The sequence below is a fragment of the Glandiceps talaboti genome, chromosome 1, assembly GCF_964340395.1.
Source record: "Glandiceps talaboti chromosome 1, keGlaTala1.1, whole genome shotgun sequence".
Lineage (NCBI taxonomy): Eukaryota > Metazoa > Hemichordata > Enteropneusta > Spengelidae > Glandiceps > Glandiceps talaboti.
Genome location: NC_135549.1, coordinates 14,228,977 through 14,254,563, shown reverse-complemented (window position 1 = coordinate 14,254,563; position 25,587 = coordinate 14,228,977). Strand labels below are relative to the sequence as shown.

At 34.5% G+C, this 25,587-nt stretch overlaps 2 protein-coding genes across 2 annotated transcripts; one reads left to right on the top strand and one right to left on the bottom strand.

The window, feature by feature from the left end:
* The first annotated feature begins 1,691 nt into the window (after positions 1 to 1,691).
* On the top strand, positions 1,692 to 24,662 carry LOC144433538 (uncharacterized). The gene is made up of 16 exons (XM_078121850.1): positions 1,692 to 1,731; positions 3,121 to 3,259; positions 3,907 to 3,969; positions 4,712 to 4,790; positions 5,518 to 5,662; positions 6,347 to 9,604; positions 10,265 to 10,372; positions 10,606 to 10,767; positions 11,377 to 11,455; positions 12,300 to 12,483; positions 12,870 to 12,950; positions 13,376 to 13,533; positions 14,390 to 14,555; positions 23,269 to 23,360; positions 24,066 to 24,148; positions 24,535 to 24,662. Exons 2-16 carry the CDS (start codon positions 3,127 to 3,129, stop codon positions 24,610 to 24,612), a joined length of 4,869 nt encoding a protein of 1,622 aa, XP_077977976.1. The 5' UTR covers positions 1,692 to 1,731; positions 3,121 to 3,126; the 3' UTR covers positions 24,613 to 24,662.
* Positions 15,421 to 19,083, bottom strand: LOC144442610 (toll-like receptor 2 type-2). Its single transcript, XM_078131992.1, has one exon. The coding sequence runs from the start codon at positions 19,081 to 19,083 to the stop codon at positions 16,297 to 16,299; it is 2,787 nt and encodes a 928-aa protein (XP_077988118.1). The 3' UTR covers positions 15,421 to 16,296.
* Positions 24,663 to 25,587: the final 925 nt, after the last annotated feature.

Genomic DNA, 25,587 nt, shown 5'->3' with positions numbered 1-25,587 from the left:
TGATGTGAAACGATTTCTTTGATTTCATGACAAAAGAGAGCCATCTCATGTCTTCCTGTCTGTGTCAACCTATCTGTGTGTGTGTATGTGTGTGTGTGTGTGTGTGTGTGTGTGTGTGTGTGTGTGTGTGTGTGTGTTTGTGTCCATTTGGCTGTTTGTCCATCTGTTTGACGCTTTCTGTCACTTTATATTGTTTTTTGAAAGAAAGTTGACAATTTTACTGTAAAACCTTTCAGTTTAATAGACTAGATCAAAAGATATTTATTGTTATTTTCTTATTTGTTTCTGTTATTTATCTGCTGTATTGTGTTACCAGTACAAGTATATTTTATTATTTGTACACTTTCTGGGCTTGCCACATTTTGGGTTTTAGTTGAAAAACTTCTGGACTTGTGAATGAAACACTTGACGTTAATGCACCCTAGGATTATTACAATTATGAGAGTTATTTGAGAGACAAGATTGTTTTCACTCTGAAACATTATTGTTCATTTTGTATTTTTTCGTTACTTTAAAAGTACTGACTATATGAAGTATGGTTTATCAATTGGGTTATAGGTTGTAATTTGTAAGCACAGCATTTTCATTCCTTTGAAGCTCAAAGTCATCATGAAACCTAAAATCTGGAAACGAAGCAGAAACTTCTGTTGTGAAATGTCATGTAATGATATTTTGTTATTTGTTTTTATCTGAAATAGAATGTGTCTTAGACTTTTGTTGTTACTTTTGTCTAGAAAACTCAAATCCATTCACATTTAAAATCAAGAAGAAATAAATCTGGCATCATTTGGACAAAAATGCATCAAAATCAAGCCATTTAATCCAATATGGCTGCTAAATACAAAAGGGGGGAAAATAAATGATTTTTGATTTGCTTGAAAGCAAGATGGGGAATCTTTAATACTATGTTGGGAAAAAAACAGGAACAAGCTTTCATATGGCTACGTTCATTTTTTTTATTAAAGATTTAGATAACTTTAATTTTTAAGGGAATTGTTCCCAAGGCACATTCTACCGTAAAAGTCTAAGGCTGATACAGTTGACAAAGTTTTCAGTGTGGTAGTATATACTGTCGGATACCAAATATTCCAATTTGTTATTTCACTGTTTTCAGTGATTTTTTTCGATGTTGCTGCTTACTATCATGTTCTTGTTATTAATTAAACATATGACCAAACTTTGAACAAAGTCTCTGTAGAATGTTGTGTATACATGTCAGTGAAGAATGTTTGTTACTTTGGACAGAGTTTCATGCAGGGAATGATCATCTGTTGAAGTATAAAATAGTCATGTCAACAGAGAGTAGAAAATCTGTAATGTAGAGAAAATTTTGGAATGTTTCTTGGCCAAAAATAACATTATAGACAAGTAAAGTATGGTACACTATTACATTCCCGTATCCCATGGGTAGAAATATATTTTGGAAGAATAATAGCAATCAAAGAGAAGCCTAGGCTACAGAAGCATTATTCTAGTTGTGATTTGAAAGTTGGGCAGGGCGACTGTTTCTTGAAAAAAATTTTCTATCAACCAACCGCCAAACCATTTAGGGGGTTCCGATGAGAGCATGAAAAAAACTTGTCATTCTACGGTTCGGAATACACGTTCAACTTCAAAGAACGAAAGGAGATGTATGTTGTTGTATGAGCGTAGAGGGCGTCGCTCTCGGCGAAGTTTACAATATGGCTGCTTCCTAGGGGATAGCGGACACCACGTGTGTTATCGAAGAAGGTAGATATTTTAAGCTTAGTCTGTTATTATACGTACTAAGTTAATGTATTTGAAGGGAAAAGATTAACAGCTTTTGCCACCTGTATACCAAAAAGTGATGAAGGCGAAAGAGGAATTATATAGTGCAAGGGATATGGGTGTACCTCGCCATGCTTCCAACTCCGAGGTTTAAAAGGCCCAACGACACAATTCTGTATAACTATAAGTTTAGTTTCTATAACAATCGAGGTACATTCTCACTTGAAACCAGTAACTGTAAGGTTGGGGACTATTATGTATGTGGTGGTGCAGTTTACCGAGAGGAAGAAGGAAAGTTTCACAACTTGGCAGTTCAATTTACAAATTGTACTAATATTGTATGGATGTATAAACTCCCAGAGTATGTTTCACAAAATACCAGTGTGTGTTTTACTAAAAATACCAGCCTTCCAGAACACTTGCCCAATACCCCATTTTATAAATTACCCTCTAATGGCACCCAACCCCCATTTGGTTTATATACAATGTAAGACCACCATGCATCTTTAATTCTTGAGAGTGTAGTACACATCTGAATAATGTCAAGTGTCTACTCTATAGCGGTTTAATTTTATGAATTGCTTGACCTACATTGTGTGCAAATAAAATACCAAGGTACAGAACAATTCTTGTCTTGTTCTCTCTAGTATCTAAGATATTGTACACTACTATGCGTACATTAGTATATAATTTATTTGGACACGGCTGTTTCCCATTGCATAAAACCCATGAAGTCCCAAGGATCTGTAGTTGTGGGAAATCATTAAACCATAGTACATTGCTTGGCTGAATCTGTGACTTGGCTAAACCCTTTCACAATATTTGAGTGCCCTATAGTCACAGATTCAGTCAATAAACAAGACTGCTTGTAAATGAAATACTAGAGATTTAATTCTGGCACTTATTGAGTTAGAATCAGTCTGTTATTAAAAATTTGTCGATTGAAACATGACTTAGTGAAGGAGAGTTCCTCAAATAAATGACTTTGTCAATAGTTAAGTAGTACTGAGTCTGTCTTCAGCCATCAATACAGACTGATATTTTGTTATAGACAGTGGAGGGGAAAAGGACGCTCAACATATATCAAGGCATATCCTTTGAAGTACAGACAACAAAGCTTGTCTGTGTTTGAAATAATGTCTGTTGGGATCCCTTTATCACCTAGCTCATAAATGGATTAACTTCCTGGTATCCCCTCCACTACACTAGTCTAGTTCCTATATGATATCGTTATGATTTACACCTCCACTCTGGTTTAGTTATAGACCATGTTACAATCCAGACAAGCCCTCCACTGTCTATGGTTTCATGTAGTTAACAAAAATTATACTGAGAGATAGAATTTTAAAATGTGATATTTTTTGTTTTTAGATCACCATGGCAAATATAGAAAAGCGATTATACATTGGTGGATTATCTGACAGAGTACAAGAAAATGATCTGAATGAGAAGTTTGGTAAATTCGGTCAAGTACTGTCAGTTGAAATTAAATCCAGAAAAAATGACACAGGTAAGTCACAGATCGCACTAATATTTTATTATTGGCTGCATGATTTGTCATCTTCAAAACTTAGATAATCCCCAATCTATGAATTACAAGTGTACTATATATTAGAGGGATTGTAAGCAACATAAATTAGCACATTTCCCATGTGGCAATCATCACTATTTCATTTATATACATGTCTGATGGTCCAGTAATCTCAAAATTATGGTTCCTGCATACTAGTCTGTTGCATGGTAAGTTTCTTTCACAACCCACCCAGAAATGATTGTATGATCAGAATCAAGAAGGTGGGAATGTTTCTGATACAGTGATAGCTGTTGCACACGTTATGCAAATAGTCCAATATTCTCATTATGCAAATCATTATGTAAATTACCATGTTACTGATATGAAGATTGTTATGCAAATTAGCCACCTTCTTTGTAGTCTGTCTGGGGAGAACACTGTACATAACGTGTGAGGTCATACACTAGATATGAATAGTACAAAATGTAAATCTAGTTTTGTCAAAGACAATAATATTACACGTGACAAACAATATTACACATGACAATAATATCACACATGACAATTGAGATAGTGATTCTTGAGAAGGAATTTGATGACCTGTTTTATTTTTCACTCTTTGATGTTCTATTTACTCTACTTAGGTGAGACAGCAAAGACATTTGCCTATGTCAGCATGAAGACAACAGAAAATGATCTCAAGAAGTGTAAGTAGAAAATAAATTTTGCCGTACTATTACATTCAGTATACAAGTTGAAGCCATAGTATCTTGTATCTATAGTATATTGTAACATTCTGGCAAGATTTCTATCTCTTCTTGTTCATATTGGGACATGTAAGAAACTCTTTTCTGTGTACAGAATGAATTAACATTTAGCTACAACTGTCATACATGGATATTAAGGATGTTTTAAAATGTAGGAACAGTGTTAGTTTGCATTTATGTGATATTTACTGTAAGAACAAGGAGTAAATTTTGCCATTAAATGTAGGCATTTAATGCTTTGTTGCAATTCTGATGTAATTCAGGTGTTCAAACTTATACATGTACCATTTTGATCTTAGCTAGCATATATTTGTTTATAACAAGTTATAAATATAGTATATACATTAGTAAAAAGATTTTATGAAACTTTGAAAACAAAAGTGTAGGTGACAAAAAAATGATAGAGAGCAGATATACAAATGAAGTACTAGCTGACGAGTCTAAAGAATGTCAGCTTTCACAAAAAGCCAAATGCACTACTGTTTTTGCAGAAAAAATATGCATTGCACAAACACAAAACATGTTTTAAAGCATTCGCAATGCATATATGACAGTGCCAGGTACACTTTAATTTCATTTTAAATTAAAAAGTATGGAGTGGTTTTTACTTTGATTAGGAAATCATGTTTTACCACACTACCCCCAGTAACCAATGTAATTTGTTTTTATATCCTATTTGTAGGTTTTTCTGTGTATAATAATACCAAGTGGAAAGGACATCAGATGGTTATTCAGACAGCTAAGGAAGACTTCATATCAAGGTAGGTGAACTTGATTTCATCTATATTTCCATGTTCAGGGCACTGAATTAGCCGTAGTCCAGGGCACATACTACCAAATGTATAAGTTTGGAGTAAGTTAAACCAATAGAAAACCAATATAAAATTGTAGCCGAAACTGTTCACTTGGTTAAGTTTGAAAATCTGAGTACCAAGTGTAGAAGTTGATGTTGTGGTTGTTATTAACTGTTAATTATTTCAAAATTATCGTTAGTTGCCTTATTTTGAATTTGTATGTCTGTCAATACATGCAGTAATTAATAGCTTGAACTCAGGTAGAAAATTACATCAGATGGTCAAATATGCCATGTAGTGAAAGTGACAAATTACCATGTACATTCAACAAATTGGTCAGAGAAAGGGATGACAGGTGGGCACCCCATTGGGTTGGAGATGATGGTGTTTAGGTCATATATAGGAAGAGTGAATTTCCAAAACTCCACTGATTCTGTATGATGGGTAGATGTTAAATTACAAGAGAATTGAGCCTGGAGAAAAAAATTGGCCCTATAGAGTTCTGAGTGGTAAAGAGAAATTTACCCATGTATTAATGTCTCTAAAAATTTCACTTACATGTAATACTTCATGTTTGATTGAGGCATGTATTTAATTAAAGCCTGTATGTTTTTCCCCTTACAACATTTCCTGGAATCACACAGTTGTATATACTGACTACTGTATACTTACCCTATATATTTTTGATTGACAGATTGAAAAAAGAAAGACAGTCTGCTTTAGCAGAATCATCAGAACAAGTTACTGAGTCAACACTAGAGAAGAATTTAGCAGCAGCTGGTGTACACAATTTTGTCAAGAAAGGAGCTGTGCCTGGAACCCCAATTCCTGGTGAAAAGGTTGGTGATTATATCCCTAATATTGTTGTTTGTAAGCAGCTAGTGTGATAAAGTGTCTGTAGTTTTCCCCCGTGAGGTAACAGGGGTTCATTTCAGAGCACCCTTTTGATGAAATTGTAACCTTAATTTTGTGGCAAAATGATTCACAAATAGTCATGCAAATACACTTTTGTTTGATTTAGTATACTTCAACAAGCAATTGTCAAGGTTTCTTTTATTGTTCATTTTGTTAGCTGCAGAAGGAACTCTCTTCATAGTCTTAAAGCAGTGATGGCTTATGTGTTGACTGCAGAATGTAAAGTCTTATTGGGAAATTGTAGGGATGTTACTGCTTACCCATACAAGTGATGTGATAACCGCCACAGTATCAATTTCTAGCAACAATAAGGCCAAATATAAAAAAAATGTGTGGTTCTGATAACGTTCAATTTCAAAATAGGATGAGTAGGTAGGATTTTTTTTTTAAATCATTGATGTGATCACACTTTCTGTACTGTATGCAGAAGACATTATATGGTACTCTGCATTCCACCATGTTGTTTTGATCACATGAGGCGATGATGTCTTCAAATCGCACTATTCCTCATGTTACTTTGCAAATTTTTTTGATTTAATTTTTTGAATTTGGTAGAATTTACAATTGTAAATTTGTTAATTTTTAGTTTTATTGTGTTACTTATACAGAACTGGGTGGTTGGTAAATTTGGCCGTGTTCTTCCCATTGTTCATATAAGAAGAAAAGACAAAAAGAAAATCTTCAAGTACGACCCATCTCAGCATTCACATCAACTTAAAAAACTAGATAGCCAGGAAGTCACTGATGTCAGCCTGGAAGATTTGACGTGGGAATTAGAAGACAGGGAATCAAGGTATGGGAAAGAAAATGGAAATGTGGAAGAAGTTGACATGTCTGAGGATGATACTGGAATTCGAAAGAGGGAAGATGAAGACCTCAGTGTTTCTGGATCAACCGGAGAGAAGATCAAGAAAGGGAAGACAAAGGAAAAAAGAAAACTTTTAAGAAAGGAAAAGACTCCAAAAAGGGTAAAGTCAAGTGAAGATGTAGAGGAAAGTGACTGTTTGATACTAGACCGGACAATTCCTGATGAAGATGTTGCCATGGTTACTGAAACTGCATGCGAAGATGTAGAAAGACAAACTTATTCAGACACAGAAACATTTCAACAAACTGAAAAGGAATATATGTCATCTATGTCAAAGTTTTATGATTTCAAAGATGATTTCTTTGCAAGAGAAGAAGATCTGTTAGATCGGTTGGAATATGACAAGTCTTTGAAGGAGAGACTTGAAAATATGTCAACAGTCCATAAAGATGACAATGATGAAAATGATTCCTTTGAAGTTGTTAGTGAAAATGTTACACCTAAAGAAATGAAACCAAAGAAAAGTAAATTATCAGAAAGTAAGAAAAGAACTAAAACTGGAGTTGATGGGAAAGACTCAGATGTTGAATCATGTGGATCAGCCGACACTGATGACATTTGTACATCTGTAAAAAGTGTCAAGAAGAAAAAAAGAATAGATACAGATGAAATTAAAACTGTACCTACTGAAAATGACACTCCAGAAACTAAAACTAAGAAGAAAAAGAAAGAAAAGAAACCAAAGCTTGCCAAAAAATCCGACAAGACAGAAAAGAGTGATGCTGAAATCAGTGAGTCAGTGAGTATGACTCCAGGTGAGGGTAAAGCTACAATAAAAACCAAAACTTTGGAGAAGACAACAAAAAGACGTACAGAAAAACTGAGAGAGTCTGATGTTGATAATGTGAAATCAACCAATACTGAAGATGTTATTGAGTCAGTTAAAAGTACACCAAGTGAGAGAAAAAGCACACCTAAAACCAAAACTTTGAGAATGACAGAAAGTATGAAAACAGGTGAAAATTTAGATGAAAGTGACTTTCTGATACTAGACAAGACAGTAACTAATAAAGATGTTACCATGGTTACTGAAACAGTCTGTGAGGATGTGCAGAGACAAACTAATTCAGACATTGAAAAAGAAACATTTCAAGAAACTGAAGAGAAGCTTGTGTCATCTATGTCAAAGTTTTATGATTTTAAAGATGATTTCTTTGCAAGAGAAGAAGATCTGTTAGATCGGTTGGAATATGACAAGTCTTTGAAGGAGAGACTTGAAAATATGTCAACAGTCCATAAAGATGACAATGATGAAAATGATTCCCTTGAAGTTGTTAGTGAAAATGTTACACCTAAAGAAATGAAACCAAAGAAAAGTAAATTATCAGAAAGTAAGAAAAGAACTAAAACTGGAGTTGATGGGAAAGATTCGGATGTTGAATCATGTGGATCAGCTGACACTGATGACATTTGTACATCTGTAAAAAGTGTCAAGAAGAAAAAAAGAATAGATACAGATGAAATTAAAACTGTACCTACTGAAAAGGACACTCCAGAAACTAAAACTAAGAAGAAAAAGAAAGAAAAGAAATCAAAGCTTGTCAAAAAATCCGACTTGACAGAAAAGAGTGATGCTGAAATCAGTGAGTCAGTGACTATGACTCCAGGTGAGGGTAAAGCTACAATAAAAACCAAAACTTTGGAGAAGACAACAAAAAGTCGTATGGAAAAACTGAAAGAATCTGATGTTGATAAAAGCACACCTAAAACCAAAACTTTGAGAAAGACAGAAAGTATGAAAACAGGTGAAAGTTTAGATGAAAGTGACTTTCTGATACTAGACAAGACAATAACTGATAAAGATGTTACCATGGTTACTGAAACAGTCTGTGAGGATGTGCAGAGACAAACTAATTCAGACATTGAAAAAGAAACATTTCAAGAAACTGAAGAGAAGCATGTGTCATCTGTGTCAAAGTTTTATGATTTCAAAGATGATTTCTTTGCAAGAGAAGAAGATCTGTTAGATCGGTTGGAATATGACAAGTCTTTGAAGGAGAGACTTGAAAATATGTCAGCCATCCATAAAGATGACAACGATGAAAATAATTCCCTTGAAGTTGTTAGTGAAAATGTTACACCTAAAGAAATGAAACCAAAGAAAAGTAAATTATCAGAAAGTAAGAAAAGAACTAAAACTGGAGTTGATGGGAAAGACTCGGATGTTGAATCATGTGGATCAGCCGATACTGATGAAATTTGTACATCTGTAAAAAGTGTCAAAAAGAAAAAAAGAATAGATACAGATGAAATTAAAACTGTACCTACTGAAAATGACACTCCAGAAACTAACACTAAGAAGAAAAAGAAAGAAAAGAAATCAAAGCTTGTCAAAAAATCCGACTTGACAGAAAAGAGTGATTCTGAAATCAGTGAGTCAATGACTATGACTCCTGGTGAGAGGAAAGCTACACCAAAGACCAAAACTTCTGAGAAGGCTACGAAAAGTCATACAGAGAAGTTAGAGGAATCTGATGTTGAATCTGTTGGCTCTGCTGACACTGACAACATTTGTCAGTCAGTCAAAAATGTGTGTAGTAACACAAAAAATACACCTAGTGACCAGAAAGTGCCACCTAGCAACCAAAACACTTCACCTAGCAACAAGGTGGACAGTGAGGAGAACCTGATTGAAAGAACTAAAGATCAGAGACGAACTTTAGATGAAGACTTACAAACACCAGTTTCTAAGAAGAAAGATATTGAAACACCCGATGAAGCAAACGATTTAGCAGAAACAGAAGTCGACAAACCATCAGATGCTGGCAGCACACAAGATGATACTAGTGATAAAACACAAGGTGAGGAAAATGCTGATCAAGCTGACAAAGGGAAAAAGAAAAAGAAAGACAAAACAAAAGAGAAGGAGAAAAAGAAGATAAAAACTAAGCAAGACAAACATGTTTTATCCAATCAGAAACGTCTGGAATCTTTACGTGAGAAACAAGAAAGTTTACAAAAACAGAAGATGCTGATTAAAGAAGCTCTGGCTAGTGTGGTAAGTCATCAACCTTATTTCATCTTCTCAAATTTGTCATGTAGATAGGAGGCTGCTCATAGTTCTCTAAAATGAATGGTTGTAAATTGAGATTTAGGTTGTTATCACTAACTGTCACATGAGATGTACCTTGCATTATAATAGTCTTTATATTGGTTATTTAAATGTTGTCCTTGGGCCGTATGTAGTGACAAACAGATAGCACGTTAAACTGGTCAAGCCAAAAGTTTTAGATTTGTACTCACATTGGTCACTCAAGTAAGGTGTGTGTATGTCATCAGTTTTGTAGTTGTACATCATGAAAGTGGATGTTTATGTCATCAATTCTGTAGTTCTGCATCACAACAGTTTCTATGTATGTCATCAGTTCTATAGTTGTACATCGTTAAAGTGGATGTTTATGTCATCAGTTCTGTTGTACTGGATGTTTACTTTATTTGTCTAAATTTCATAAACTTTTGGTGTGATTTGTCTTACCATTTGCTAAAGAAAGGAAGGTATACAGAAAAAAAGAGATATGCATAAAAGTCAATGCCCATTTCAAACTCAAAACATCAAAATTGCTCTTCCATATTTTACAAAAATCTGTACAATGTTGAAATTAATCCTGTATTACAAGTAAATTTGTGTATTAAAGTGTTGTATGGTTTGACTTTGTAGGATTCCAAACAGAGTTCAGGTAAACATGTCTTTTTTGGTTCTGATGGTGAAGACAGTGCAGACGACACAGGACAAGAAGAAAAGAAGAGTAGTGAAAATGCAGACAAGGTGAGAAGTAGAATCATTTGTAGATCGAAAATTCATGTTTTGTTATGTATTAGGTCAGTGAGAGAATGCTATGAAGATTTATTTGTGTACAAGTGAAGCAAGAATTGAGAACACAAGTGTCCATGGCAACCATAACATCAAAATCTCAAAAAACTCCAAAAGTGTCTGCTGTTCTTATTTTATGTTTATTAGATGTTTACAGTGTATTTCATCCCTTTTTTTCTGTTGCTAAGGAACCAATGGAATCTGATAAGAAAGAGAAGCTGAAGAAGGATGGAAAGGAAAAGATGACACTCTTTGATAGTGATGATGATAACAGTGATGAGGATGGTAACCATAGTGATATTGACAGGTTTGAAATCAAAGCTCAGTACGAGGGCAAATCAGGTCAAAAGGTATGTTTGGTTTCAACAGAAGGTAATTTTATCAATCATCAATGGCTGATGCAATCACTGTTTGTAGAGAATTCTACACAGTGCCTGAAATTATTTGAATGTATGTTTGTCTTGAAGCAAGTATTTATACTTCGTCTAATCAACCAAGTGTAAGAACTGGCCTCTCTGTATTAAACTACTTTAAGATGTAAAATGTAAGTGACATGATATCTACAGTATGAACTTGAAGTGATATTAAGGAGAGGGTTATGCTTTCTTTAGCATGTGTTGACATTCCAGTGCCACTCCGTAATAGCATTTAGAATTCCAGTTATTTATGGTGAAATATACAACTTTTGACAGGTGACACTGATATAAAACCACATATTCTGATAGCACTGGTACAAGTAATAAAGAACACCATTTCCTGATAGCACTGGTACAATTGATAAAGAAGACCTTGTTATGAAAATGAACTATTTCTTCATGTTTGTGACAGAGAACGTGATTAGAACTTAGATATCAATATTCTGTGTTTGTTAAATACCAAGCTGCTATGACGACGACGTGATGATGTAATATACAAAGATGCTGTTTTGTAAAGTATGGTTTGTCCTCTTTTTCCACCAGCTTATGAAGTTACAAGAACGCTTTTCCAGAGATGAAAGATTCAAATTAGATGAACGGTTCCTTGATAGTGACGAAGAGGGTGAGAATCAGTTAATAGTTACATTAAATTTAAAACATGTCAGTTACAGCTATTTGTATTTAAGGCTGCACTAGCTGCAACTGGAATATTTTTTGGAGGAAAAATTTTGTGAGATACAATGACTAAATTGTAATATCATAAATCCTGCACAGTATTGAATCACATGTTGGTAAAACATATGTGTAGCTGTATACATAGTATAGTGTAATATATCCAGTCAAATTGATTTTTGGGTTTCAGTGCCCCCAGTGAATCACGATTTCAACATACCACGTATAGCTAAAGTAGATCTCTAACTGACACATACAGTGTCTAATTATTGATATGTTAAAGTGGCCATATGGATGAGAATTGGGTATTCATTCTGGATTTTTAATTTATAAAACAATTTTATCATGACGTCCTACTTGAAAAATCAATTTGAAATAACATATGCCATGTCTGTGTTTGTAACTCAATAAATTACAAAAGATCAATAAATAGGTAAAATGTTTGTTATTGTACGTATAATAACATACATTTTACACATTTTTTTTTAGCTTTTTACTGTGTAATGAGTGACAAACACAGACTTGTTCTTTGTTGTTGCACACTGATTTTTCAAGTAAGAAGCCATGATAAAATTGTTTTATACATTAAAAATCCAAAATAAATGCCCATTCCTCATCCAATATGGCCACTTTAACTATTTTCAGTGAATTTATTATTGGTTGTTTGATCAAAGAATAACACCCAAGTTACAGCACATGCAGGTTTAATATTGTGTATATGACATTCTGTTCTCATGCTCTGAATCCATTGACTGTAAATTATCACGTTTACATCCGTGTCTTTACGTAACTAGATTCAGAGTCTGATGAGAACAAAACTAAAACTGACACAAATGATGACGATGGTGATAGCACTGCAGAAATGGAGGACTACAACCTGGCAGAAGAAAAAAGCAAAGAAATGTCAATTTTACAACAAGTTATAGGAACTAAAGCCTTCCTTAGCACATCTACTACTGTCAAGAAAAGTAATTTCAAGTAAGACACATGAACAGTTGGACCAAACTTGATAAACATTTAGAATCTTTTTTATATTTTCAACAAAAAGTGTTTGTTCTTGATTTAGTTACTTCTTTTCTTTTGTTGTGAAATACTGTCTTACACATGTATGACAGCTGATTCTGAAAATTTCCTTTGAATACGAAGTAGTATTTTTTTTTTACACAAAATATGTAATAATGAAAAATGTGTTGACCTCAAAGCTTACATGCAGATTATGAGGTAATATGCTAAAGTATCTACAAACCATCCATGTACACTTATGGATGTAGTCTTCTGTATTTTAAACACAGTTTATAGCATATAAAAGTACAGCATATGATGCAATGGAAAACAATTTAACACTCTATCTGAATTTCTCCTAGGGATATCACTAAATTACATTTTGACCCCACCAAGAAAGACCATGAACAATATGAAACAGGCAAAAAGGATCAGAAAATGAGGTAGGTATTTCTCACATATTTGGATAGAGGGCGCTGTTCAAGATGGTGTAATCATGCAGTTTTTCCTGGTTTGATTTCAAAGCGATTCTTGATGTCATGTTAGGTCTTTGTGTGCCTCTGCTCAGTGACTTCTTGTGTGATGCTATTTTGGATGACAGAAAACAAGAAGAATACAGAGCTTGTATATTTAATGACAATTGGGTGGATCAGGTGTATAGCAAGTGACGAATCATCGAAAGCTCAGGCATGCATTCATCATAAGTACAACTGCTTGTGTGAAATAAGTTTACAAGTCTTTTGGTCTCCATAAGTTGGATATTTTTGGGTGAGAAAGATCTGTTTTCCATACACGCACTACAGGGTAGTTTCATATAAATAATCCTCATGAATTTCTGTTCAATTGTTTTGTTTTAATTTCTGTTAAGTGAGAAGAAAGCAGACAAGAAGGAACAAAAGGAGGAGGAATTACCTGAAGTGTCTGAAGAGAAATTTTTTGAAGTCAGTGAAAATCTGAAAGAAGTCTTTGATGAAGACAAAGGATTCAGTTTTGGTTTCTTCAACGACGACAAAGATAAAACTATTGGTAAAAACTGCAGGGCTTTCGTTCGTGTTGACTTTTTGCCAAGTTTTGCCACATTTTAAGGCATTCAAAATTTCATTAAAATAGGACTAAATTTTACAAATTCTCTGTACATTCAACCACAAGGGTTGTTGGTGGCCGAGCAGTTAGCACGTACGCCTCTTGCCTCTGCAGTCTGGGGTTCAAACCTGCGAAGTGTCGGCTGGGTTTGATTAAAATGTATAACCAAGTCTACATGTAAGAAGGGTGATGCTCAGTTTCACCCTGTCGAACAACATAAGTTTTCCCAGGGTATTCTGGTTCCTCCTGCTTCTTGAACACTAGGGCGCAGCTCTTATGGTGACCATTCAACAAATTACTGAATTTATTTGGACAAATTATAGGTTATTATTACTATTATTATCATTAATTCTTCTCAAAAACTCTTACTTGTTAGTCAAGTAGATTACATTATTGTCAGTCCAAATTTCCAAAGGTGAATTTATTGATATTAAGAAAGTTTAGCTATTAAAACTCGCAACCCTGAAATTTTATTTTTCATTTCTTTTAGAACATGAGAATATTACATTCATGATTTCATACACACATAGTTGTAAGTTACATATCCCAATTTATTTGAACTGTAATAATTTGATAAACTACTCAGAATCTGTTCACGTTCATTGTAATGCACAGTGTCAATCCTTCCTTCTATTGGTTCAAAAACCAAAGTAGGAACAGAAATACTATTCTGAAAGTCATTATTTGTGTTTTTTAACATACTGGTAACTGTATTCAAATTTCTTGATGGGTTAGAAACCAGTCAAGGACGTTTGACATACTACCATACATTATGAATGTCATATTGTCTTCTCCATAGAAGCTGACGTTGATAATAACTTGAAGGAAGAAGAACCACCTGTTTCTGTTCCCTTGATGAAAGCACCATGGCAACCGAAAGTTTTCCGTTATGATAGTAGTAGTGATGATGATGATGAAGATGTAGATAAAGAGATAGCAGAAACTATGGAAACTGGAACTGACAAGTAAGTTGTTTAAACTGATGTGTGTTGTGGTAGTCATAGGTGTTAATACTGTAAAACTGGAAATTTTTGCTAAAAACTTATTTTCACTAATTTTGCTAAAAACGCAAAAATAAATAGTGATTAAAATGCCTTCTTGTACATGAAAACAATGCTAGTCTGGTAATTTTTTAAAAATTAGTCTCTGAGAACTAGCTGAAGACGGTAAAATAACAAAATTTTCTAGCAGTGAAAATATCTAGGTTTACACTCAGTTGCTGTAATATGGAAGTAAAGGGTAAATAGTGGCAATTACAGTGTAAATTTTCAGGGTAGTTGTGTAGTAAGACCTCGGATCTGTGCTTGGAAAGTTGCCAAACAAGAAACTAAAGTATGACTGTTAGTGTACCTCTTGCGCACAACTCCAGTCCTCGACCTATGTTCGCTTTTAAATTCAGCAGAATTGCTCAAGGGTCTAACACCTAGAGGGTTAATAGTGAGAATTGCTGCAGTGCTGAAGTGCAGCAATTGTTTGATGCACACATTTAGTGCCCTAGGTTCCCACACTACATAAACCTAGCCAGTAACTAGGGACACACAAACAAAATTATGTTTTGAAGCAAAACTTACACAATTTATGAAAGATTTTTGCCTCTTGCGAAATTATAGGCATTGTGCAAATAAGCCAAATTATGGTTGAGAAAAGTACACAGCCACAGAGAACTGCAACTACTCATGTCAATACCTCAAGTACGCCACACTTACACTCATACATCCTAGGGTTTTGTCATACAGTATTTGACATTACTCAGTGGATAAACTGATCTTGTGCCTGAAAGTCTCAGTTTATTGTCATCTCATCAGTGTCAATCAGCCGAAATCATGACTGACTGTCATTACACAAGTGCTGGCTGATATGGCAGCATGACACATTGTATCTTACAGACTAATAGAATTGTGTAAAAATATCCACTATTAAAAAGAAACACTCTGCAAAGTGAAAACTGAAAGAAATCTGGCTCAGGAGAAATACTGCTTACAAACAAAAGCAAATATTTCCAATTTGTCAAATTTGATAATAGTAATGAAAATTTTCAGAAATTTTTCATAGTTTCAAATAAAGATACCAGCTTCTGTTTGTAGAGTAGACTGGTTTGAACTTGTTGACGTATTGATGTGTTACTGATTTTTTGACTTGCATAACTTGCTACTGGGGTATTATATGATGCAAAAGTTTTCTAACAGACTACAAAATGACAAGTACATAACTTCTGTATATACAGTGTAGAGCATGAAGTGACTTCGAAGTTTTTAACTAGCAGACAAGTGCTAGTAAAATTAGCTTGTCTTAAAAATGAAATACTGTACATAAAATGTGATGCAATCTTATAGATTACAAAAACAGACTAAACTGAAATATCTCCATGTGCTTTGTGTCATATATATTCTGAACACACTTTGCTCTCAAGTGAGGCCAATATTTGGATTCAAGTGATGCCCATATTTGGAATCAAGTGAAGCCCATATTTGAAATCAAGTGATGCCCATATTTGGAATCAAGTGATGCCCATATTTGGAATCAAGTGATGCCCATATTTGGAAAATTTGTGTGATGCTTGAGCAATCGCTAGTGTCTTTAGATCACTTTGTTTGCTATTGAAAATTGGAATCAAGAATAAGTTGTTTTAAGTTGAGCTTTGTGCTTGAAGTAATATTTTGAGTACTACCTTGAAGGTAAAGAGTGAAGACATTGATAGCCAATCTTTTAAATATCGGTCACTCTGTTCACCTTGTTGTCACTTCTTAGTGCAACTTTCAGTTCCTCCCAGAATAATTGTCTTCCAGACTCATTCTCTGGCCATTTTATATACTTCCTGGTCAGAAAGATTGTTCGTAAAACTCTTGGCAGTTTGTCGTCTGGGATATCTTCCAACATCACCAAAAGAAGAACATCTCTGTTGCCAGTGAATAGTTTGTCTAGTGCCATTCTCATCTCAAAATAACACCACTCACTTTGTGCAAAGCCAGGTGACAGTATCAACATAGTTTTGTGACTTTTCTCAATACTCTCCAGAATATTTTCAAAGTTGTCCATGCCGGGTATGAAGTCACGTTCATGCAGACAGAGTTTGAAATTTGGTGGATCAATTTTCTCCAAATTTGGAACTAATTGTTGCATGACCCAGGATCTGTCATTTTTGTTGTAACAAACAAAAGCATCATATTGTTTGTCGAGTGGTTGCCGTTCAGCTGATTCTTCATTGGGAAGTGGTTCATAACCACCGAATTTTAGTTTGATCTGGAAAATGAGATATCTTATCCGCCAACGAAAGTAAATACAGAGAGAAATACAGAGTGCTAGAAATATAAGAGCAGCTGATACAGGAATGGCTACCATAAATATTAAATTACATTCTAGTCCAAAAGCTAGGTTGTAGAGCAAAGTGCCATCTTTACTGATTGGCGATGCACATGAATATTGTTGGGCATTTTTTAGTTGTATAACATCATCAGTTTTCATCCACTCCACAAAATCTTTCATTTTGCAATCAGAACAGTGGAAGAGATTGTTCTGGATATTTAGAAATCGTAGGTGAGGGTGAGATTGGATTTGTTTTGATGTGATATGCGATATACTGTTGTGAGATAAGTCGAGTGTGTGTAATTTACTCAATGTGTACGGAATCATTTCAAAGAGACGAACCTCACAATATTTAAGATAAATCTCTTGTAAGTTCTCAAATGTACCAAGAAATGTTGAGAAATCATTTGTGGTCTTGTCATGTAGTGGTACATCTTTCATGAAAAGAACACGCATGCTTGGAAACATGTCTGTGACACCAGAACCAGAGACTGTGGTTATGCACATGGTGTGAATATAAAGTTCAGCAAGATTCGACAAGTTTGCTTTTGACAAGTCGTTAAAGTTCAGATCATCATAACAAAATTCCATTTGGTAATCGCTACCAAAAATGTTCAACACCTGAAGAGATTGTAAATCCTCTAGATGGAGAAACTGTATTCGTGGATTGCTCAACTTTAAAGTCGTAACTCTTGCTAGGTTGTCAAAAGGATGGTTGGTATACACAAAGTCATTGTCCTTCAGTTCATTACCTTTCAAATTGAGGGATTTTAGCGACACCAAATCTGAAAATACTTTGTGTGGTAAATAAGCCAAAGAATTCTGAGAAAGATCCAGAGTTTGAAGTTGTGATAAATTATTGAAACTGTCGGAGTTGAGAGTGAGTGTGTTATAGGATAGATCAAGTTGGCGAAGTGATCCAAGTTTAGCGAAAGATTTGGCAGGAATCTCTCCTTTCAGTTGGTTATCCAGCAGAAAAAGCTCTTGTAGAGATGGTAATTCGTATAAACTCTGTAATAATTCTGTAATATTCTGAAAATGGTTTACTTCCATTCTTAAAGTGGTTAAATTGTGGAGCCCTGCAAATACTCTTCTGGATAGACTGTTGAAATTATTACGACTGAGATCCAACAGTTTCAATTGTGGTAGCCATTGAAATACACCATCAGGAAGATTTAGTAAGTCATTGGATGGAAAGTATAGTTCTTCCAATAATGTAGTTTCTAGTCCTTTGAAAGTTGTGTTTGTGATGACAAGCATAGGTTCAACTTGTCCATCCAAACTGAGGACCTTGATGTCAGACTCCTGGAAGTCGTACAGTGATGTTTCTATGGTATCTGCTGTCATAGTATTCCGTGCCAGGTAAAGTGCTGGTATATTTCGTATTTTAGTGAATGTTCCAGAAGCTATACCTTTGATGTCATTGTACGTCAGGTCAAGTTCTTGAAGGGGAGCATCCCCAGGTTCGAATGTAAGCAGACTGTCGTCGTGCATGCCGCAGCTACTTAGTGATAGGTGACGCAGTTTTCGCAAACCCTGCAGTTTGATGGCAGAACAGTTTCCCAAGTTTACATTCAGATCGAAAAAGATAACTTCAATATTTGTCAATCTTAGCAGTGCTTTGTATGGAAAACATGACAGCATGTTACTTTCCATGTAGAGGTGTTTCAAATTTGTCAGATATTGGAACGCATCATCTGATAATTCAGATATGAAATTCGAACCTAACTCAAGTGTTTGTAAATTACTTAAACCATGAAATGTTAATGGGGACAAGTTCACAAGCAAGTTGACTGAAATGTTGAGTGAGTTCAAGTTTTTGAGGCTTGAAAACGTACGATCAGGAATGGTGAACAATCGGTTTGATCGCAGGTCAAGTGTTTCCAGTAACGACAATCCAGTTAGGGAATCTGATGAAAGCTGTGCAATCCAGTTTGAGGAGAGGTCAAGTTCTATCAGATTCGTCAGCATTTCGAAACTGTGTGATGGCAGACTGGTGATGACATTCGAAGATATGTCCAAATGTGTTGCAGTTGATGGCAACTTTGGTGGTACATGTTTGAAATTACGATTTGCGCAGTCAACTTTAGTGTAGCTGTACACTTTACAGACTGGTTCAGATGAACACGATTTGAAGCAGAAAACCATGTACATCCCAAACAGAATGGAAAATATGAAGTGTTTGGCCATCTCGATGAATCTGGAAAGCAGAAGTTTTTGAGTTTGTCAATTCAGATGTCAGTGACATGCATTGAAACTTGATATGTATAAACACAACATGTCATTTTGGCTGAATTTTGTGATCGTACTTCAGCAAATTTCTCAATGCTCAGTTTGAGAGATTAGGATCATGAAGAGTAGCTTTAGACTGGTCACTTGTTGTTTGAGACAAACAAAATGGTCCATCTTTGTGTATTTGCTAAACTTTCAGAACGCCGATAACAAGATTGGAAATCTGGTAAAATTTGTAGAGATTTTCGTACAGCAGACCACAATTTTGGTGGGGAACCCTTGTAAAATACCCACTGAAGTTAAGCAGATTTTACCATCTTGCAACAGTGGCAATCAAGGTTTTGGCTTACTAAGATAAACACAAACTAAAACTGTTGTGGTTAGATGTGGTGGTGACTACACAAGTGGGTGATAGCATCGTTGCCTCTAATGTATGGATGTAATCACCCTGTGATCAAGATAGTGTCAAACACTGAAAGTCCCCAAGAAATGTACACAACACCAGGAAGTCCAACCTACTGTAAATAGCTTATATCGACATGTTGTAACAATGCTTTAATCTGTGTCAATTTTAGTATGAAACCAAAATTTTGATTGTTGCTCCCATATCAATCACCATGCACTCAAACACTTCATGATAAAAACCTTACCTTTTTGTTTTTTCACATTTACAGTACTTTGCTTCTCTTGCAAACTGATAATACACCAACTGTACTTTCTGTAACAGATATCGAATCAGGAAAGTCTTTGTGACAAAGCAGAAAAGTCAGGTGATTTAATGCATAAGCAGTTCAAAGTTCATTTGAATGGTCATAAGATATCTACTTAGTTATGTATCGTAGCTGACAGACACATATTTCAGAACACTGAGGAGGAAGTAATAAAATACATTTTGTGATGCATACCTAGAAATAATCCACACTTTTGTACCAATAGACAATTTTAGAAACAAAAATCAAATTTTGTATGACATTTTTTTGTGAAATACGTTTTTGAATAGAAGTGAAGAGATTCATTGAATTGGATTCATGATGTAAATGAAACTTATTTTATCTCAAGCAGGAAATATTACCTTTTCAAAATATTTTGTCTTTTGACTTCTTCAGTTTACTTAATGTTTTCGCAGAGTGTTTATAATGACATCACACGTGTAGAGAAGCCTACCATGAACCTTGATGGGGGGGGGGGGGGGGATTTCACACACATCACGTTCTCAATTCTGAAGTACTTGACAATAACCATGTGATGTCATTAAGACCAGGTGAAAACATTCAGTCCACTGAAGAAGGTCAATCAAGTCTAGACGAAATGTAATAAATATTTCCTGCTTGTGATAAAATAAACATCTTTCACACTTTTTTTGAAGGTTAATTCTAACCAGATTGAAATATTGCAAAAACTCAACCAAACTAACAAACAGTACAGATGAATAGCATTGCAGGACATACTTCTATCTCAAATACTGGTTGGGGTGTAGGTAAATAAAAGATTTTCTAGGATTTGAATAAATTGATTAGATGGCTGAATTAGAATCTTATGTACAATGGTTTCGTATGTTTATAAATACTTATTGAATTGCATATTTACAAATACCAACAAAATAGAAATGGTTACAGCATATAGACACAATGTTGTCTCAGTGAAGAGAAGGAAGGTCTGATAGCTGTTGTGATTTTCATGTGTACTTTTACTGATCTGAAACTCGGAACACACTCACTGGAATGTGAAACTTAGCAAACCATTGCAACTTAAAATCAAATATTTCAACTTTTGGTAATCATTTAAAAAGTTTAAATGAAGTGCGTTGTGTTTTACACTTACGTTATCGCAAAGGTTCTTGGTACAAAACTATGTAATACACAGTATGTCGTTGAATGTGGTCTTCTTTGCCATCCAAGTCCCACTGTTGTAAACAAAATTTCCACACAATTTGGAAATTGACTAGTTTGTCAACTGGGTGTTTGAAATGTTTCAATGAAATGGGCTTGTCAGAGTATGGTGTGCAGGAAGTACGCACAAAAAAATGAATGTTTGCAAAACTATGAATTATTAGAAAAGTGTATCATGTGATCTTATTCACTGTACTGTAATAAATTACATGTTAAGTGTTTGTTTCAGTTTGAAAGACCTGTACTGTAGACAAATCATTTGTCATTAAAAAAAAAATGTATTTGATGGCCCGTAGCTTCATATTGATGCTACCTTCAAGATATTACTTACCTACCTGGTCAAGTTGATGTATTTGTAAGTGTTGTGCCAACAATGTAGGGTTACCCAATCCGAACTTTGTGCAAAAGTGAAACAGGTTTTAACAGTGAAACATGATATCTTGTAGACCAGGAAATGACATGATGACGGGATGCTGATGACTCATACTTTGAGCCGAGTATACCGGGGATTCAAGATGAGCATGCAGTTTCAGTGGTGTGAGATATCACATTCAGTGAAACTAACTGCAAAGTCTCATGTTATGGTAAACTAAGTTAAAGGTAGATTGTCCTTTTTGCTGTGAAAGCATTTCATTGCCTTGTCGGTGTGGTCACAGCAAAGGTGGATATTTGAAATGTTTGAACAATGTACATTCTACCAAGTCTACTATTTGTTTATGTTATAACTACTATAGTGTGCATGCAATCTGATTAAAATCCGATGTAGTGTTACACGGTATGATTTCTTTTTGGCTGTTATGTTTACTGTCGTTTGTTCTTTTTATGAGCACCTCATACATACATCTGACACAATACCATAGGTTTTCCTGAATCCAATCTTGTACTTACGAGTAGCCAATCAGAATCCGTCTTACAATATAACACTCTGTGTTCGAAATTGAAAGAAAGAGAATCAACAAACAAAAATGATAACAACGTTGTCTGCACTCGAGCTCTTTTTGAACAGAGCGTACTCTACCCACATGTTTCGTCACATTACACAGTCTCATTCGTTGAGTGAATTCACTTGGCACTCTCGAGTGGCTTAGGAAAACGTATGGTATTGTGTCAGATGTATGCAAGGGACGCTCACAGAAGAACGAACGACAGTAAACGTAACAGCCAAAAAGAAATCGCGCCATGTACACTACATCGGATTTTAATCAGATTGAGTTTGCATGCTGCTACGATTTACATCGTGAACCAAATATAGATTAAAAACAATAGTTGTGTGCTATCTTACAACATGAAACCATAAAGTGTCATGGAACTTACACCACAAATAATCAAAACTGCATGCTCATTGTAAATGTCCTGTAACAAAGATGAAAGACAGGAGGCATAGAGAGTCCACCCACTCTTTAAGAAGATAAATAGACTAAGGAACAAAGTCTATCCACTGTTCTCAACAATGAGATGCATTGTTGTAGATTTATACAAGTTTCTGTAGATAGTTACAGCTCAAAGGTGAAGGATAGATGTCTGGCATTGCATTATTATGTATTTAGACAGAACCATAGATTGTAAGGATTTATCAAGCCACAGCTATCACTGTAAGATTAATTTATACAATCATGTTCGCACTTGTTCGGCATCCCATAATTCTGTTATACTCCTCCCACTGTGTAACCAAAATATCTAAGTAAAACCAAATCAAAGTAAAAACCAAATCAAAAGCAAAACCAAATCAATTTAATACTTTTTTCCAAGATTTTTAAACAGGAACAGTTTTATGGATACAAAATTAAACATACTCAAAAGAATAGTAAACTAAACAAAATACAAAGTTAAAGTCTTTACTCCAGGCAAAAGCAAAAAAAAAAAAAATAAATAAAATGTGATCATTACAATTTGCTGTAATTAATAATTTCTTTAATTAATAATTTGGTTAATTTGAGAGCAAGTCATAAATGATATCTGTCTTTACTTGGTTGAATGACAATTACATTACTTAATTGTCATGTCCCATGAGTGAAACACCAAGCCTACATCATTTTAGCTGTATTTTCAGATTCTCAAGATGGTGTCATATCAGTAAATCAACAAATGGGGAGTATGATGCTGAGCAGGTGAACAAAATAGGCCATCAATTTGTAACTTCATGCAGTGAAATAAAATGAATGATTTAAAGTTAATCTGAGCAGATACGGCCTGTTTTAGTTTGATTAGACTATGCAATCATTGTAACACGCATCAATTGTATTGTCTATTCCAGATCTCAAATGAAAACAGAAGAACAGAAAGTAATGAAATCTACACCAAAGCATCCAACGTTTTTCTTCCAAGAAAGTGACCCAAGATTAACAGGTAAGTGTTACTTTGTTTACAGCTGACATGTGATGCATATATAAATTTCATTTTTAACAAAGATTTTTTTTTATAAGAATGAGTAAATCATATTTGGCAAGTGTTTTTGTGAAAGGTTGTTTTAAAGTTGGTAAAATCTATCTAGATTCACCATTTACTACCAAACTAGAGAGACTTTAGAGTTTCAAATAAAGTGACATTTTCTTTTTACGCCTCACTTGTTTTTTGTTATGAATTCCAAAATACAGACACTGATAGCACACAAGCATATAACATATTATGTCACTGTGAACACAAAGCAATATCACTGTCGGATGAATCAAGAAAGATTCAAACACAAACCTGTTTATTTGTGTTCACGGTCAGATAAAATGTAACATTTTATGTGCATGGGCTGCTTTCAGTCTCTATATTCGTTGTATAAGTCGTTACAAAAAAACACTGTATTTAAGGTGTAAAAAAATGTTGTGTCACGTAATTGAAACTCTAAAATCTCTCTAGTTTGGTAGTATACCAGGATTCCCTACCAAAATTATGACACAAGGTATATAGAAATTGATGCAAAATGTACCAGACTTCCCTTCTTTGTTACTTATGTTCCAAAACTCTGCTAAAACACAGTTACTAGAAGATGGTTTGTTCTTGTCTTCATTTTCCGACAGAATTTTTTTATCTTGAGAGACATATATTGTTTTTTGATTACAGAAGGACCTAGCTTGTTTTGTAGGCCGCCAAATGAAGATGAACTGCAGAGTAAATGGGAAGAACTGAAACCTACCCTGCAAAATGTAAGATAGTACACTTGTGATTTACTTTGTAAAATATTCTCAGAATTGTTTTTCCCAGGTTCATTCTTATTTGTAGTATCTGACCTGACCCGACCTGACCTGACCTGCCAGTATTTCGGAATTAGTAATATGAAATTACCAGTTACTAAATAGTAAATTATTAAAAATATCGCAGTGAATATGCAATTGTACAAGCAAGCAAGCAAGTTTAATAAAAAAACTAGAGGTTAACTTTTATATTACAAAGTATCATTGAAACTACTTATGTACAACTACCGTGGTTTCAAGCATTATGTATGATTTGTTCCTTTTGTTGTCATAGAAACGTTTTACTCACAAGTCCTTGTATTTTCTGATAGAAATATTACTTTGTTTGTTTTCTGCAGGACTATCGTAAACAACACAGAGAAGCACGCCGGCTGTCAAGAAAAGCTGCAAACAATAGGAGAGGAAAGAAATGGTAGACAAACAACTCTTTACGATATTTGCATATTCATACACTAAGATAATATATTTGCAAAACATTCAAATGTGTACTGTGTAATGATATTACAATGGATAGCTAACTTAACAGTAATTTACTTATAGTTTTTGACCTTAATTTGATATGTAAGCATTCAAAATATACAAAATATTATCATGAAATGAAATGTGATGTTTTCCAAAAAAATTGTACTGCCTACATACTGCCAAAAGAAAGCGTTATATCTGGAAATCAGTTTTGAATCGTGGGAGTTACTTTTAGATGAATGAATTGACTATTTAACTTCGAATTCTGTAAGTTGGGGTACTTTTTTTTAAAACTTATTTTCAGTTGTATTGAAAATGAAAACTTTTCATATATTGTAGCTAAAGCTAAAATTTTCAGAATTTCTGAATTGGAATATTTTTCCTCAAATTTTGAAATGAATTTGACAAAAGTTACACTCAAAAACTACTGCGGTATGTGTACAAAACTATTACTAGTAATATTTCATTTTCCACCGTTTATTGCAAGACTATAATCATGATAATGTAGATGGCAGATATGATATAGTGTCTGATGAAGAGATTGACAAAATGATGGTAAAAGATAGTTAGCAAGAAATCTTTCACTACCTTCAGATTTTATTTTGTAAAATTCGATCCGCTTAAAATCAAGTAGATATATTGTAATATTATTATTGTGTGGTAAATCAAGCAGTCACATTTCATATCTGCAATAAAGATATGTCATTCGATATTGTTCTGTCTTTGTGTTCATTTGTGCACGGGTGTTTGTGTTGAGGAGTGTGTGTGTGTGTTTGTGTGTGTGTTTGTGTGTCTGTGTGTTTGTGTTTTTGTTGTGTTGTGTTGTGTTGTGTTGTGTTGTGTTGTGTTGTGTTGTGTTGTGTTGTGTGGTGTGTGTGTGTGTGTGCGTGTGTGTTGTGTGTGAATACATGTATGTGAGTATATATCTC